A 17410-nucleotide genomic window follows, 5' to 3' on the forward strand; every position below is an offset into this window, starting at 1 on the left:
GACGGCAGATATTATCAGCAATACTAAGAAGCCAAGTTCCCCCCCCCTCGCCGTCATAGAGACAGCGTTACTGAAAATCATCCTCGTGGCTTAATTTACAAACTGTGCTTTATAGTTATTCATGGAACTGTCTGATGATTTAACCCTTTGTGACGAAGATGCGTGGTTTGCTCCCCACCTGTCCAGCCACATGGGATTAACACGCCCCTGCTCAATATTTCCACATGGGTCATGGTCTGTTTTAAATTCTGGATATATATTTTTTTAAAAAGCTTTGCAGAAATGAAAACTGGGCAACCAAAGTGATTACTTTAATTGACAAAATTACAGTTCCAATGTTGGAGCCTATAAAATACAAACAAGTGTTTTCATACAAGCTCTGCTTGTAAGCGTCTTCACAACCGATAGTTAATGATTCAGTCTGCATCAAGGCCTAAGGGACTCGAGTATCATTCCTCACAACATAGCTACAGCTTTGATGATCACAAAATTATAAATAAAACATGACAAAAACGAACATTTTCCCCCAGCTAGGCTTAGATCCTTAACATAGTCTGACCCCTGGTGGTCAGGCTGAGTCCAAGCCAAGCCTTGTTATCTACTCAGATTGTCCTCGACCGTCAGAGAGGAGTTCCATGCTGTAAATAAAGCTGAAGGAGCCTCATCACCATTCATTAACCATTACTCTGCTGGACACACTCTGTGCTGTAAGCACTGATTTTATACAACACAGGGTTGCAAAGAGGCTCCTGCTGAGATCAATCATGTAACGTACATTAATATGAAAGTGTGCCTGAGATTAAGACCACAAGGCAAGCCCTGTTAGGATGATAACCCTGAAATGGATCACGCCACCCAACACGGGTAGCGCGCGAGTTCAACGGATCTGAGTTTCTGTCTCTCTTATATAATCCCAGATTTAAAGCCCTGTTTGCATAAAATATTAGACAGAACATAAACTCTGATGTATGGCTTGAGATTATGTTGAACGTGAGGAGGCATTGTAAAAACAATATTACTATATTGTGCTTCCAAATATTACTAAGACATACTGTACTCAGTATAGCAGGACACCAACAGGTAAAACTCACTGAACATTTAAAATAAAAATAAAAAAGCAGCTAATGCGTTAGCATCACATCAGACTAACAGTTTAAGATACCAAATGGCAACACACAACACTAGTTTCTTTGTAGATCAGTATACGCCGGCTCCTTCTGTTCTCTGATGGCTAGCGGGGCAAAGCCAACGTCGGGGGCGTCGCCCAGAATCAAGGCGGGTCGACTCAGTGACGGTGAAGGAGAAGCCAGACGGAAGGCTGGATTGACAGAGTGCAACGAGTCCCGACTGCTGCTCCGGCTCAGCAAGGGACACGGAGCAATCATGGGCCTGTGGGCATGTTGCCGTGAGCAACCAGCGGAAGCTGACGGTTCAGAGGAAGCCGCTGCCATCTTTGTCACTTCCAACCCCAGAGGGGTCGTCTTTGGGGTACCAGGGAGGCACAGGCCATTAACGTCAACGAAGTGGACCACCCTTTCCAGGAAATCCTTGGTGCCCAGAGTGCACTGTGAGGAAAAGACGGAGACGTCAAGACAAAGGGGGGGAGACGGCCATATTAACAGTTTTAGTTTTATATAAGAAACAAAAAAAAAACGTTTTAAATCAACACATTGCCTTGAAATTATTAGTTTAGCACTCAAGCACATTGAAAAGCAAGGACAGCACAGACGGTAGCACTATCAAGATGACCAAATGGAGAAGGCAGTTAGATGCAGAGGGTGCAACATGGCAAAGAGTGACATGTGAGTAGAAGACGAGTCCCTCCTAGTGTCCTCTGGATCTGATGAAATCACAAAGGGAGAGACAGAATCGTGGATTTCTTTGTGTTGCAGTGAAAATATCAGCCCGGAAAAAGCAGCCCCCGCCCCACGTGACAGAAACCAGCGTGTTAATGGCAGGAGAATGGATGGTAGCGGGACATGCATGTTCACTAGTAAAGCAGTCACCGCACAGGAGTCGCCACCACATTACAGATGAATCATTCCAAACCTAAAAACGAACGAGGTTAGAAACAACAATGTGGTTAATGCAGGCGGAGCGTCACGATTGGCTTCCAGCGCTGGTCTTACCATCGACCCGTACACACGCAGCAGTGCCCTTCAGGCTGCACAGGACAAAGCAAAGTCCTGACAGTTGTCCCCCTGGCAGGGTGGAATGGACACAATCACTGAGAGTCAGATCCGTCCTCCATCAATGAATGTGGAGCAACGGAAACGGAGGCTCATAATGAATCAACCTGTCGGTTTAATCGCAACCTGAGAGAGGACGTGACCGGATCGCATTCAAATCTGCACATTGAGACGTGGCAAAGACGGGTCGAAGTAAACTCAAACATGAAGCTTTATTTAAAGCATAAAGAAACACTTTAGGTAAGTAAAAAGACAAGGATAAAACAAAGTTACTGATGTGGACCAAGATATTTGATATGCTGAAACATCTTCATGGCTTATGAGGAATGATCCGTGATAAAGTGCTCATAAATTAAATTACATACATGATCCATCACCCTTTGAATGTCCTACTTAGAGGAGAAACTCCTTTGTGTGCATAAACACCTGAACAACATGCAACAAAGGCCAACAGTACAGAAACAAGGAGGTCGACTCTGCAACAAGTTCATTTCCTAAAGTGTAAGCAAACGTAAAAAAAACAAGTTAAATATCAAAAAGGTAAAACTGTGTTCACCGTCACAAAATAAGCCAGAAAGATCTGCAGCAGTCTCACAACGACCCGGGTAAATCCCTCCAATAGAAACTCAGAACTCTCTGCCCACTTTGTTGCATTTTTAACTGCTCGGTGATCCCAAACAACAAATGGCGGCGTATTTATCAGCACACATGATCCCTTCAGCAGGCTTCCGTTGACTACCAGCTCCCGTTAGAACCGTCCTCACCATCTCTACTGCTGATATTTGGCTTTGAATTCTGTATGTAGTTCATCACCGAAAAACTGAGACCTCAAAATGAATGATAATAGGTCATCTCATAAATAAAATAAATTCTAATAAAACTATCCTCCGTTTGCTGGTGTCTTAATAACATAAAATATACAAATTCTCAACAAAGGACAGTATTTCCAAGTACTGCAGTATTGGCAATTCTGGGAACGAAGCTGGAAGTGGAGAAGGCAGACGTGGGGCAGCCTAACAGCAGCACGGGGGGGGGGCTAGGAAACAGTCAGGGAGGGGCCACAGGCGGGTTCATCCTACCATGCGAGCATCATTCTTGGCCGCATACGGAGGCGGCGGCATCTCCGAGGCAGAAACGGCAGGGCTTGCCTCATCAATATGCAGGAAGCCTCTCCTGTCAATCAGACTAGAGAACACAACAGAGGGTCATGTTTCGACACGCCTAACGTCATGGCAACCCCCGCCATCATCAGCGTAACGCCGACTCGGCACGTTCGATGATGACGCTCGCCACCCACCTCGGAGGCATGGGACCACATAACGTCACGCAGCAGTTGGTTACGATACTGTTGTGACTGTACGGGTTGCCAGACTCCTCTGCAGCCCTTTTACTCGACCAGGAGCCCTTTATCTACACGGCAAACACATTAAATAAGCAATCAGTTCATTCATCAAGTCGCTTTCAATAATCATCAACTCAAATGTGCGACGCCTAAAAGGGTTCGTGTCCTTACATCTTCGTTGGTCGTGAGATTTGAGGCCACCAAGTAGGTATGGAAGCCTGAGAGGCCCAGAATAGACCAGATGGAGAAGAAACAAACGACCAACTCCACCACAGTGCAGAAGAAATTAAGGCATGATAATCAGTAATCACAACTATCAGCCATTATTGGAGACATTAGGCAACTCAAAAACCTCTACCCAATAATGCCGTTTACACGAGGCCCTGCTCTGTACAAAGGATATCTCGCTGGGCTCTCCTGAATGGCTTGAACAAGGCTTTTACCCGCCTGAGAACCTGAAGAGAATAAAATAAATCAGGAGACGATCTCATGACAGGAGCAACACGGATCTATAATCAATGCATTCGTGTCTTCATTCAGAGGGAACGCACTTACGCAGGGTGATGTGTGTGACGACGCAGCCAAAGATGAAAGACGTCAGAAACGACAGCGAGACGATGAAGCTGTAGAAAAAGCGGTAATTGCGTTTGCCCACACAATTCCCCACCCATGGGCAGTGGTGATCGAACCGCTCTGAGGAGACGAGACAGCGAACAGGACAGATGTGAGAGGCGAGAATATTTAGAACACACCAGAGGCCTCAGAGTCCGGGGTGAACGGCGACCAGATATAGAACATTTATACATGTAGATATTTAAAGATGTGGCCCCATCAAACAAAAACAAAGACACCGAACCGACTAGAGAAGAAATCTGATATTCATTCACGTTAAGTGAATTTAGCTTGATTTTCTAAACGGGTCTAAAGAAACCTCTACAGCCAACCAGCATTTGCTCTCCCTCTCTCAATTAGTTACAATTTAAGCTGATAAGCGTATCGTACGCGCGTGAAGAAGCAAGTTCACGTCGAACCCTTACCCACGCAGTTGTCGCACAAGCTGCAGTGGGACGTCCGGGGGGGGCGGAATGTTTTACACGTGAAGCAGTATTTGAGCTTCACCACCTGCTGGTTGATGACGACCTCCCTGGTCCGTGGGGGGGGCCGATACGACGAGGATCCCGAGGTATCTTAAAACAGAGGAGTGCAAAGGAACGACTCAGAGATTTGATCACCGCCCAAGGAGCGCAGCAAATCCACAAAGGTGAGGGAATAAACACGAATAAAGTGGAGTCTGACTTTGGTGCTCGTCACCCACAGAAGAGGGTAAGCTGCTTAGCCCCCCCACCCCCCCTCCCATCTGCTCCAGGACGTCCTCACCTATCTGCCTCTCTATGTCTGCTGCTTCCTCCGGAGTCGCCCTGGGTAAGATGCCCGGATCTGTGAAGCTGGTCCTCAGCAGGGCGGTGATGACGAACACGAACAGCAGCCCAGCGATGACGGGGATGAAGCCGGTCAGGTGCTTCACCAGGAACGGGCAGCTGAGGGGGGGGGAACCGGTGGTTTACCGGTTAGCTTCAGTCTGCGCCTTCACGCTCTCATCACGGCGCAGCCCTAACCCTCAGAACGCAGGAGCCCTGCGACAGATACTCACTCAAACACAAAGAAAAGGCCACACGTGACCACGATCAGCCCCAGAGTCAGCGGCAGGACGCCGCTCTGCCCGGACAGGATGAGCCGCCCGTCGCAGAAGAACCGGTTCCTCCCGGGAAACACTTGCCACTTCCTCCGGGGCCGCCGGGCTCTCTCCCCGGCGGGGCTCCGTGAGGAGGAGGACGGGGGCGACGCGGACAGAGCCCGCGGGTCGATCTGCTGGTACTCGCAGTTCTTCATTTGGTCACAGCACCGGCCCGGTTCGGTTCGGTTCGGTTCGGTTCGGAGGGAGCTGGAAGGCACGACGCGAAACTGTCGCCACGTTTCCGAGAGACGGTCCTCTCAATGTTCGGATGCTCCGCGTGGATGCTTTAGCACGCTCGGTGACAGCTGTCCATCCCGGAATGGCATGCTAGCTAGCTAAGCAGCTAGCTAAGCAGCTAGCTAAGTAGCTAGCTAGTGGCCGTAGGAAGGCATTCTTCTGCGGAGTTTTACCGGCTGGTTTAATTCTGGAGGAGATAGAAGCTCAACCGGAATCATCGGTCGCTAAATTACGCAAAATACTGATAATAGGTTCGTAAATTTAACTTAACAGACGGGCTCAAGCTTCTTGTGTTGGGTTTTCCTCTCTCTGCCGTCAATCAACTACGTCACCAGCTCCTGGTGACGTAAGCGTCGAGATCCGCCAGTGACGTGTAAATCCTCGAAGAGATGATTGGTCGATCAGCCGGCAGCAGGGAGGGGAGGAGCCGGTTTGCTTTCGTTCGCAAATGTTTTATTTTTGTAAAAACGAGCAAACTAATTAAATTCTTACGACACAGTATGAGAACATGATTAAAAAATAATCCTAAACGTTTTAATTCATCACATTATATTTAGCATAATAAGTGTGATCTATTTTAGTTTTTAATAACTTTCAGCCAAAACTGGAGCTTTCTCAGCACATTATGTCAAATCTTCCACCAAGGAGGATCACCCTCTGTATCACATGGGGGGGGGGGGGGGGGGCAAATCCAAAATTCAGTATTGAACATTTTTGTGCAAATCAAATATCTTAAATACTGCAAGACGAAATCTGCATAATTAATTTCTGTAAAGTTGTGTGCAACAGTCAAAACCGTTATTTTCTGATGAATGTGGAAAAAAATGAGGCATTCGAGGAAAGAATTAAAAAAAGAAGTTATACAATAATTTTACAAACAGAGACAAGAGATAACTTTAAAGTCATGTCCAGGGGAAGACGTTGCAATGAAGCGCAAGCCCGAGTACCCAGTAGGAGAGGAAGTATCCCAGGATGCACTGTGTGGTTGTAGAACAGGCTGTGAAGTGTGGCAGCAAAGCAGTTACAGGGTTCTCATTTCCGGAATGCGTCTGTACGCTGGGGTTCGATGTTTTTCTTCGATGAAGAAGGGGCTCATTGAGGAGGAGCAGGTGTGCACTTATCCAGAAGGGCACAGGCGACGAGGAGGCCATGAACCGGGTTAGAACCTATAAACGGAGAAGACAAACAGGAATTAGTGGAAAATAACAGCTTCTCAGCCAGAGAAGAAAGACTATCAGGATAACTCACTAACCTGCACATGCATGCACGACGCTCCAAACACCAGCAGGACTGTTGAATGGACAACATACACAAACACTTTGGGGTTGAACATTCCTGGCGGGGGCTTCTCGAGTCCTTTATTTTTACTCGTTTCCCAGAGTCCGAGTCTCAGACATAGTTCTCGGTTTGCTTGAAAATACGCGTAAGCTGCCATTATGCCGAGAGTAGCCATCGGCAGAGCCAAAATAAAGTTCGGTATCTGCTTCAGCTCAAAGTACCGCAGGAAGCCCACATCCCAATAAACATCCTGGATGTGGGAATAAATCAGGGGGAGGGGCCTCATGCACCAGAGCGGTGGCGGCCCATTTTCATCCGGAACACGGTAGCCCTTCCGTTCGGCCAGCGACAGGAGAGCAGAGGGGATACGATCCAAGGAGATGGACGGCGTGCAGAATGTCCTGTAGCCGTAGTACTGGAACGCACAGAAGGGAAGCGCTATGGCGGCAGCGCCGAAGGAGGACGTGAGCAGCAGGCGGGTGAGGACCCAGACGTAGCGGAAGACTTTACCAGAACCCTTCGTCGTCGTTCGAAACGCACGAACCTGTGAAATCGCGCGCAGCGATGGAAGATAGAGCAGAAAGCCGATGTTGACGAGCCCGTTGGAGCGTGCCGCCGTGGCTATGCTCAGCGCCAGGCAGCCTCTCAGCGTGAATCCCTTCTCCAGGAGGAACAGACCACCGAACGTGAGCGCGGCAAAAAGGCTCTCCGAGTATCCGGCGGTCATGAAAACATTGGCGGGCGTGACGCAGTACAGCAGGCTGGAGAGCAGAGCCAGGCGCCTGTCCTGGAGAACGGCTCTGCTCAGCGCATACAGGGCCACGGCGCTCAGCAGGAAGAGGGCGCTGTTCCCCAGAGCCACGGCCAGCAGCAGGCGGCCCCTGACGCTCAGCCAGCCGCTCAGGGGCCGCAGCAGCGTCTCCGCCAGGCCGCGCACGATAACGGGGAAGAGGGGGAAGAAGGCGAAGTTGTGCTCGTACAGGTAGCCGCCCTCAGCGACGAAGAGGAAATGCTCGGCGTCCCAGTGAGAGAGGCCGCCGAACAACCACTCGACCGCGGGGTCCAGGCGCAGACGCTCCGCTGTCCGAGGGGGCCTGAACACATCAGCGTCGTGGTCGGGGATGAGGGAGTTGAACACAGCCTGGAAGGAATGAGATAAACATGAGAGGATGCAGGCGGTTGTGTCAGTGGCTAGCACAGACATGACGTGTTCTACTGATTTAATTATTATTAGCTAGCTCATAGACGCCATTTTACTGAAAGATTAGGGGAGCTAACACCCTGATAAATCGGTAAATCCATTAGAATGATCTTGCTTGAAACGCACCTGTAAGAACAGGGACAGCCCCCTCGTGATGGTGGCAAAGCGCAGAACTGCTCTGACGTCCATGGTCACGGACAGACTGTAAACACGCCGGTTCGGTCCGGACAGGCCCGAGCATCGTCGGCGCTAAAACGAGCTACTTCACGTCAACCGGAAACGTTCCCCGGGCGTTCCGGTTAGAATACACTGATGTAGCCATTCGTAGTTATTAAGCCTGAGGTTTTAGACTCACAGCCGCTTCCTCGAGCACAAACTTCCGGGACACCATTCACTTCCGGTGTCACCGTCCAAATGTCAAAATAAAAGCGCATAATCCCATTGGAATCTTGACCAATAAATGGATAAAGGAAGAGTTACTTAAATAGTGCAAAAATTAGACCTTATATTTTGTTGACGTGGGCTTTCTAGTCGTTCATCTGCTTTGATAGCTCTGTGTTTTAACGTCTAAATTCGTCTTCACGCGACAGGACGTACTTCTCTCCCCAGTAGGCGGAGCTATGTTCCCGACTATGGACTGTTTTTTCAAGGGGCGTGTCCTATTTTTCATTTTGATAAACAATCATCAAACGAGACTAGAAAAGCAGGCAGAGCTCGGTCGAGCATCTTATTCCCCTCATAATTACATATACACATGGTGACCTGGAGCATCACAAAAAGGTTCTAAAATCTAAATTGTTCTTGGCATCTTTAGACAAACCATGAAAAGTGAAAGTGAATCAGAGTTTGTGTATTTTTAGCAGATTTTTTAACCCTTAAATGGAGTTTTCAATGTTAAAATTGAAAAATAAATAAAAATCCTATCGTTATTCTGGATCCAATCCAAATGAGATTCGGTGGTGAGATGGAGGTTCCCACCCTACACGACTGTGTCAAATCCCCTAAACGTCGGCCAGTAATCAAACGAGATATTGAGAAACACACACTGACTGCAATGTTACCAAAAATTTCAAACCGATCCATAATCCAGGATCTCCTCTGGATCATCACCAAAATGATCTGATCCTGGTAACATTCCCAACATTCCATCAAGATCTGTCCAGAACTTATCTCGCTAACAGACGGACGGACAGACGAACGAAACAAGAGTTCATTAAGATTCATTTCTGCAGAGGAATCAAACAGCCTACGAAGATTTAATGTACATTTATTTTACCACGTGGAACATATAGTATAAAGATTTCATACTGAATAAATGACATTCATTGAGCCAAAAGGAAAAATTTACATGTCTTAGCTACATAGTCTGAAATACAAATATGAATAAACCATTACTGAAGAGACAGACGCGGAGAAAGGAAGTGTAATGTACAACATTATATATATACACCACAGCAAAGCTGCATTTTAAGTTGAAAACCAGTCCTACAAGGTGATTTTTTTCATAAGGGTGCTCATACTCATACGAGGAGGTAAGGGTGTTGTCGGTTTTTGATACTTTAGGGGAGGAAAAGCAGTTTCCTGAAACTAAACTAAAATGACCTCGTAACTCGAGAAGCGCTCCATCGTCCGCTTCTGTGTGAAACGTTTTACGCTTTGCGCTGGAGAGCAGTACAGTACAGAGTCACTGTACAAGTCACTCTGAATAACACATTCTTGGGAAGGCTTCCGGATGGGGTGAGAACACAGACCAAACCCCCCCCCCCCCCACATTGAGCTCTCAGCTGTCGATCATCTCCGACAGCTGCCGGAGCAGGTCGTCCTCTCCGATATCAAGGTCCACTTCGCAGTCCTGCAGATGTTCATCTGTGAATTCATTGATGAACTCATCAAAGAAATCCACAGTGGCGGCGGCGGCGGCGCTGGTGGTGCTGGAGGCGGCGCTGGAGGCAGTTCTGGATGCGGCGCTGGTTCTGGATGCGGTTCTGGATGCGGTTCTGGATGCGGCCACGCCCGTTCTCCATGACTTGAAGGGAGGCGGAGTTTTCAGCACCGGGCTGAGATGAAGAAGAAGAAGAAGAACAATTATACCTTGTTGATCTCTATACATCACTGGGACCAGTCTGGAGGTTCTGTGCCTTGCTCAAGGACACATGGGCAGTGCCCAGGAATTGCTCCAGCAGCAGTTTATTTTTTATTTATTTTTTTATCTACTAAGTGCATTCATGACAGAAGAAAAAGAAACCCTAAACTTGGCTGGGATCGTCTCATTTCTCCTCAAATCTAAAACGGCTCTGAAACGGTAGAATTAGAATTAGCAACTCGTCTTAAAGTATTAAAGCAGGCAACAAAACGTTTTGGGTAAATAGTCGTTTGAAACCTTTGATCCTATTCTGAAATCACATGCAGGAAGTAAGAGAGCCGCCTTTGAAAACATCTAATTAAGATGCGAACCGTGGCGGCGAAGCAAACTTCACCGAGGGCGAGCAGCCAGAGGCTAAAACGTGGCACGAAGCCTCGCCGAGCCGCCGGCGTGTTTGAACCTTTACCTTTGGACGGCCGGGACAGTCTCCCTGGCGACAGCAACGATGACGCTCTGCTTGAACGCGGGGCTGGTCTGGAGCTCGGCGCTCGGCGGGCTGGAGCTCAGGTCCAACGCGGCGACGGGACTGTGGGGGAAGGCCGGGCTCAGCTGAGCCTCTGCACCGATGGATCGGAACACCTGCCGAGAGAAGAGGCCGGAGGTCACCGACAGCACGACGGCGCCTTCAGAATATTCACGACAGCCGTCACCAACGATGAGGAGAAGCGCGTTTTGACCTACTTCTACGTCTCCGCACGGCGCCTCCTGCAGTTGCTCCGCCAGTCCTGCTGAGGCAGTGTTCAGGGGCTTCACAGCAGTGACAGCAGATCGCCCCGCCCCCCTTCGCTTCTGGCCTGGCTTCAGGACAGACGGCTTCACGTTCAGCTTGGGCCTCGCTGAAAGAGAAGGGATTCGATTGGCGTGTGAAACCCGTCGGTTGCGTTCTGCCTTCCGCTTTAGTGGCTCGCGGCTCGTTAGCGTAAGCGTGAAGGTAAAGGGGGCGGTACCTTTGGTGTCCGGCGTGTGCTCTGGGGATTTCTTGGGCCTCTTGTTTGGCGTCCCGTTAGCCTCCGCTGCAGGAAGAGAGGACTAAAGAGAGAAGGGGCAGTCAAGCGCCGGCCGGGGGTCAACGCGACAGCGACCGGCGCCGCAGCTCGGTCCTACCTTAGGAGCCGCCGTTTGAGGTTTCACCGGCTTCTCTGTCGACCCGTCGTCCTTCTCTGCTGCGAGATTCAACACAAACGGAATCACGTTACGAACACGAGATTCACCGGGAGGATCGGGTCGTCGTGCCGAAGCTTCCCGGCGACACGGCTGAAACGGCGACCTCACCTCGGGGAGCCGGTTTAAGGAGGAGCGGCGGCAGGCGAGGCTCGTTCTCCTCGCCGTCAGGGCTCTTCTTGCTTCGGTCCTCTGAGGGCTGCTGAACCGGCAACCTTTCGGCCTTCTCCCTGCGGATCTCTTCCAGGGTCTTGACCCGGACCTCTCCCGGGTTCGCAGCCTCGGGACCAGGACCAGGCCCAGTCCCAGCCCCAGCCGGGTCCTTCTCTGCGGCGGGCTCGGCCCACTTCACTTCCTCTCGCCTTTCTTTCTTTCTCTGAGGGAAAGTCGAGGCTTGATCTCTGACGATCCGCTTGACGCCCTTTGTGGGTTTGTCTTTGCCGACCGCTTCGGACGCGTCTGAAGGCCCGCCCCCTTTCGACAGAGAACGGGACTTTGCCGCCTTTTCCAGTTTGATCTCGTCCAGAGTTTTGATGAGAATCTGCTCGGTTGTCTTTTTTGAGTCGGTGTTGGTCTCAACTGCTGGAGAAAAAACACGCAGACCACCGGTTTGCACTAATAACGTCTTCCAGGAGAAAAAAAGCAAATGTCGTCGTGCCGGTACTTCTTACCCGAGCGGGCGGCTACAGAGCCCGGAGGAAACCCAAGTCTTTCCTTGATGGTCTTCATAACTGCAGAACAAACCCCAAACCCATGAAAACAACAACCTGTAGTATCGAGTCAACTCATCGATCAGGATGATGATCACCTTTCTGAGGCGGTCCTCGATCCACGACTCGGCCGAGACGCTCCGACAGACTCCTCTTCAGACGGACGCCTTCCGCACGTTGCTCATCTGCAGTAACGACAATTCATGAGCTTCTATTCCGAGATATCATCTCAAGATCATCTTCGTTAGCGACGCAAAGAAATCCGAACCGGGGGCAAATTTACCGGCGCCGGACGTCTTTCTTCCGAGTCTTTCAGCCACGCCGCCTCGCGGTCTCGCAGCGTCTGGAAGACAAATGGATCCCCGAGTTTAACCGGATGACGCGAGAACAAGGGACGCCGTCACTTTGCTGTACATTTATTTGAATTCGCAGTTTGACGTTTACTATTAAGAAGTTTTACGCGGTTGTATTCCATCACGTTTCCGGTCTTTACCGTCTCTTGGTCGAAACGACGAGTTGGCGTTCTGGAGCGGGTAACCCTGTCTCTTCGTGCTGGCCTTCGGCGCCTTCCGGAGTCGGATCTCCTTCAGGGTGCTTAACCCAAAGTTCAGCGAGCCACCTGTCCAGAAACATCGGCAGCCAATGAGCAGAGGACTCCGGAGGAGCACGGCGACCACAGTTTCATCTCCGACCACCGGATCACCTGATTTATGCAGCTTCCTGGGAGAGATGCCGAACTTGCCGTCGTCTCCCTCCTCCGAGAACCGGTCTGCAAACAGAAGGGGCGCCGGCATTCACGTTAAAATGAAAACGCCCTTTTGAAAATGAGGACCAAAATATAATTGAGTGGCGATGTCTCACCGTCCTCGTCCGCGGGATTGATCACCACTGGCGGGCGGGTAGGACTCGCGACCGGCTCCTGAGACTCGGCCTCGATGACGCTTCGGAGCTGGGGATTGGGTGCGGTGGGGAGAGGGGGGGTGGTTGTCGCGGGAGCCGGTTCCTCGCTCGGCCGTTCCGCATTTCGTCTTTGACCTGAAGAGTTACGTAGACGTCGTTTGTCACAGCCTCAAACCTTCGGTGTTTGAATTTAAAGGGTTAATTAGCAACAACAAACAACGCCTTACTGGTTTTATCGGCCGGGACGTACAAGCCCTCGATGCAGCGGGGCTTTTGGTGGAAGAAGGCACAGCGTGGCTTCCGGCAGCCGTCCGCCTGCGTCTCCCAGTAACACAGGATCTCCTTTCGCCTCTTCTGTTTGGATGAAAGGCAGCCGCGCTCACTACTTTGACGCGCCGCTTTGCTAGCGCGTTCTACGGCTGCTTTGAAAGGGCAAAGCTTGAAGGAGACGCGGTTTTCGGCGTTCCTCTAGAACGGGCGTTTCGTTTCCGCTCACCGTGATCGCCATGTGACGGAACTTGCAGGTGGTGCGGAAGCAGCGTCCCTCCTTCCACAGGCTGCAGACGGCCTCGCAGCCCACGGCCGCTTCGCAGTGTCGGAACGGGCAGCCGTCTCCCTGCGCGGCAAACGGGACACTGAGGGACGCTTCCCACGACACGCCCGGCGCTGCGGCTGGTCGAGCTGCACGCAAATGTGGCTGCGAGTTCAAACCGCACTTACTTTGGTGCAGGTAGAGTAGTAAAAGAAGTAGCAGTCGTCTCCTCGCTTGCTCATGGTGACGATGGAGCTGTGACCTTTGACCGGCAGATGGATCTCTTCGGGGGGGGCTAACAGGACTCACCCTGAGATCAGAGACGCAGCCACGTGTTAGACAGAACCCCCGATACGACGTCACCCAGTCGTCTTTTAAAACACGGATTTGTGGCAGGTTTTGAGGATTCCTCAAAACGCTCAACGGGACACGCGAGGCAGGCGAGGGTCGGGAAGGATTTAGATGAGCCGCCGCAGAAGGATTCGTTTAGGAACCGAGCTCACCTGAGGTGGTCGAGAAGATGTCTTCCTCAAGCGGACTGCCGGGTGGGTGGTCTCCGTATCTGTCTGGAGTCCTGAAGGAACACTTGATCCGTGAGATAAGAGGTAAAGCGCCGCTGGGAGCGTCCTTTGAAGACTTTTGTTTTTATTATTTTTTATTAATGGGTGTAATCAATGAAACAAATAGAACATTATCAGCCAGACTAGAAAAAAAAGATCAAAAAAAAAAAAAAAAAAGGCAAAAATAGCAGAAAAGGGGGAAAGTAGGTCAAAAAATATCTTCAGCTTCTTCTCGGGCTCGGAGGCAAACGGCACACGTTGCATTGGAGTGAAGCCCAAAAGGGGAAAAGGCAAGACATTGGAGCTTCTACAGATTCTCAGCCGTCGATTGCCAATTTTGAAGAAGAGAAAGGAAAAAAAAATCTTCTCCCGTCGTGTTTTCACGTTCTCCACATCCAGAGACTCCCAGAAGGGGCCAAGCGAACGGATTTACACCTAAGAAACGAACAAAGAAAACACTCCAGGTGGCACTGAAAGGGTTACAAAGAGACAACCGGACAGTTACACACATGAGGCACGCCGACTGATGAAGCAAGAGGAGATCAGAACCGGGTCAGAACAGCGACATGATTCACTGCCTCACCGACAAGTCACGGATTTGAGAACTGAAGCACGGAAGAACGGCTCGTTCCCTTTCCCTCAGGATCACGACTCTGGACACGAAGGCACGAATCAAACGCTGCTGATCAGCATTCAGAACTCAGACTTCCATCCGACGGCGCCACCACATCGAGCTCTCATCCGACGGCGTTAACCGACGGCGCCACCACATCGAGCTCTCATCCGACGGCGGCCGGAGAGAATGGACGACGCAGCACGTAAATGAATCCGTGCTGGTTGAAGATATGCTCGATATGCACCAATCAGCCGCCTGCCTGTTATGTAGACCCCCCCCCCCCCTTCTGCCACCATAACTGCACTGATCCTGGACTCCACCAGAACCCTGAAGGGGTGCTGTGGGATCCGGCACCAAGACGGTCAGCAGCAGATCCTTCAAGTCCTGCAAGCCGCAGGTGGGACGGCCACGGATCGGACTCGTCCCTCCAGCACGGCCCACGCACGCTCCGCTGGACTCGGATCCGTGGACCCGGGGAACCATTTCTGGACCTTTCCCGCTGCAGGAGTCCACTGCCGTCAGGGAATACCGCTTCCATTAAAGGGTGCACTTGGTCAGAGACAATGTTTAGGCTGGCGGGAGGGGTCAGGGTAACGGGGTCAGGGTAACGGGGGTTAGGGTAACGGGGTAACGTCCACATGGATGACAGGACCCAAAGTTCCCCAACAGAACACGGCCCAAAGCGCCACTGCTTCCAACACATTAACTTGTGTAAATCGTGTAATTGAGGCCTAATGTGCCCGAAAAGGTGCAAATATAAGGAGGTAATCAACGCCGTTCGCCTCGCGGGCTGTGCTTATACTGTTATAGCTGAGCGGTAAACAGCGGCCAGCATTAGCATCAGCATTAGCATTAGCATTAGCATTAGCATGCCAACTACCTTCATTTCTACTCGGACCAGAAAACGAGCGGCTGTTCTCAGAACATCAACGCGTAACGGCGCATGCGCTACCGGACAAAACACGAACACAATTCAGTTATTTCACTAAACGCGACATTTTAGAGACCTACCTGAACCAACAGTTTCTCCAATCAACTGCTGAAACCTGAAGACTGCTGTTCCTTCATTTTATATATATTTATACACTATTATTTTACGTTTCGTATTCTAACACCACGTTAAGAGGCTAAATAAAGTATACAGTAGTTAATTACCAGTTTCAGATTAGAAATAAAAAGGAAAATTGAGTAGCGGAGGACTTGATCCGAGCTTGTGCAGCAAAACGGTGGATGGACACAGACGGGAACTTACTATGGTGACACTAAGACCCGCCCCCCTCTACATTTGATTGGCTGATTCTTATCACTCTTATTGGCTACACCTAATCAACTCAACCAATCCAATCAATCAGAGGCAGAGCGAGGTTATAATCCGCCTTCACCGTAGTAGCATTCGAAATATTACTCAGCTGTGAATCCTATGGGTGAAGCGGGTGGCGGCTGTTAGGGGCATACTATGCCGACGCATTAGCCCGCCCCGCCCCACCCAGCTCTGTTTCTGATTGGCGTACCATAATATCAACCAATCAGCAGCTCTCTTCACAAATACGAGTCAATACAGACAATTTGGAGTAATCAATTCACCTGAGATGCATGTTTTTGGAGGTGGAAGGAATCCGGAGAACCCAGAGAAATCCCACTACGCCACGAGAACCGGAACATTCTAGTACCAGTAATGATTATCACAATAAGAATAATTAGCTAATGCAACAACCGCAAACACAAGCGTTGTTTCTGGGTGACGAATGCGACAGGTCGGTGGAGTGTTTTGGTTGCGACAGCGCCACCCAGGGAATCTTACTCCTGGGAATTATTTAGGAGGAATTCTCACTCCTGAGCTCAAATGGTGTGCGTGTCCCTACTCCAGGGAGGGACACAGGTTCGATTCATTCCACAATGGCAGAGAGCAGGTCCGGTTCAAACAGTTTATTCTCATGAACAATGGTTGTCATACATATAAAATGGGTATCTGTTTAACCACAATTAGAAACAGAGTAATTAAATATAACAGGCAGCAAAAACACTTAGAAACCGAGGAGTTTCCACCTAGAGCAGCAGCCACAATTAGGGGAATGGCCCACACGCCTCTTCAACCTTTGGAAAAATAAGAAAATAATATACCTAAATTATATTGCAGTCACAAGCTCGACGTGAAACTAAGCTGTAAAATAAAAGTCCTACCTTCCAGAAACAACCCAAACTGGACAACAGGACAGCGGAGCCAACACGCCTGCAGCTCAATCTGACCTGGGATCAGACGAGCAGCCCGCGCTGCAGCTGTAGATCCAATCACATGCTGACGTCACCGGGGCGTGCGTCGCGCTAATTATATGCAAGAGTGGCGCGTGAATGTTTTAGAAAAATACCTGTTGGATAATAAATCGCGCGCGCAGATGGCCATTCGCGTCAGTCACACGAGTAACCCGGAAGAGGTGTGGACGCGCGCCCGGCTACAAGGGGGGAGGGCGGCGGGATATGCCGCCCATTGAGGGGCGAGCATACACATTGGCATAGCGCCCCACAGTGGCACGGAGGGAGACTACGTACGGCTACATTTTGTTTTATCGGCGCGTGCGCCATATGCAATCATCAAAAGAGCCATAGGTTCCCGACCCCTGTCCGAAATTGTTCTTGGCATCTTTAGACAAACCATGAAAAGTGAAAGTGAATCAGAGTTTGTGTATTTTTAGCAGATTTTTTTAACCCTTAAATGGAGTTTTCAATGTTAAAATTGAAAAATAAATAAAAATCCTACCGTTATTCTGGATCCAATCCAAATGAGATTCGGTGGTGAGATAGAGGTTCC

The 17410-nt window shown here is 50.0% G+C and overlaps 3 protein-coding genes across 3 annotated transcripts; all 3 read right to left on the bottom strand.

Annotated features, from left to right (window-relative positions):
- Positions 1-306: 306 nt before the first annotated feature.
- On the bottom strand, positions 307-5421 carry zdhhc18a (zinc finger DHHC-type palmitoyltransferase 18a). Its single transcript, XM_068756811.1, has 9 exons — positions 5183-5421; positions 4909-5069; positions 4569-4718; positions 4087-4224; positions 3935-3986; positions 3703-3805; positions 3487-3599; positions 3269-3374; positions 307-1565 (listed from the first exon to the last, which is right to left on the bottom strand). Exons 1-9 carry the CDS (start codon positions 5419-5421, stop codon positions 1182-1184), a joined length of 1446 nt encoding a protein of 481 aa, XP_068612912.1. The 3' UTR covers positions 307-1181.
- Positions 5422-6328: 907 nt separating this feature from the next.
- Positions 6329-8171, bottom strand: pigv (phosphatidylinositol glycan anchor biosynthesis, class V). The gene is made up of 3 exons (XM_068760489.1): positions 8109-8171; positions 6756-7922; positions 6329-6669 (listed from the first exon to the last, which is right to left on the bottom strand). Exons 1-3 carry the CDS (start codon positions 8169-8171, stop codon positions 6406-6408), a joined length of 1494 nt encoding a protein of 497 aa, XP_068616590.1. The 3' UTR covers positions 6329-6405.
- A 1591-nt stretch (positions 8172-9762) lies between these two features.
- On the bottom strand, positions 9763-13997 carry LOC137915174 (zinc finger CCCH domain-containing protein 11A-like). The gene is made up of 16 exons (XM_068758620.1): positions 13932-13997; positions 13617-13738; positions 13393-13512; positions 13117-13250; positions 12858-13024; positions 12700-12765; positions 12490-12615; positions 12280-12339; positions 12095-12181; positions 11958-12017; positions 11398-11868; positions 11230-11288; positions 11073-11154; positions 10807-10961; positions 10532-10704; positions 9763-10039 (listed from the first exon to the last, which is right to left on the bottom strand). Exons 2-16 carry the CDS (start codon positions 13668-13670, stop codon positions 9763-9765), a joined length of 2091 nt encoding a protein of 696 aa, XP_068614721.1. The 5' UTR covers positions 13671-13738; positions 13932-13997.
- Positions 13998-17410: the final 3413 nt, after the last annotated feature.

This window comes from Brachionichthys hirsutus, chromosome 3, assembly GCF_040956055.1.
Source record: "Brachionichthys hirsutus isolate HB-005 chromosome 3, CSIRO-AGI_Bhir_v1, whole genome shotgun sequence".
NCBI classification, from domain to species: domain Eukaryota; kingdom Metazoa; phylum Chordata; class Actinopteri; order Lophiiformes; family Brachionichthyidae; genus Brachionichthys; species Brachionichthys hirsutus.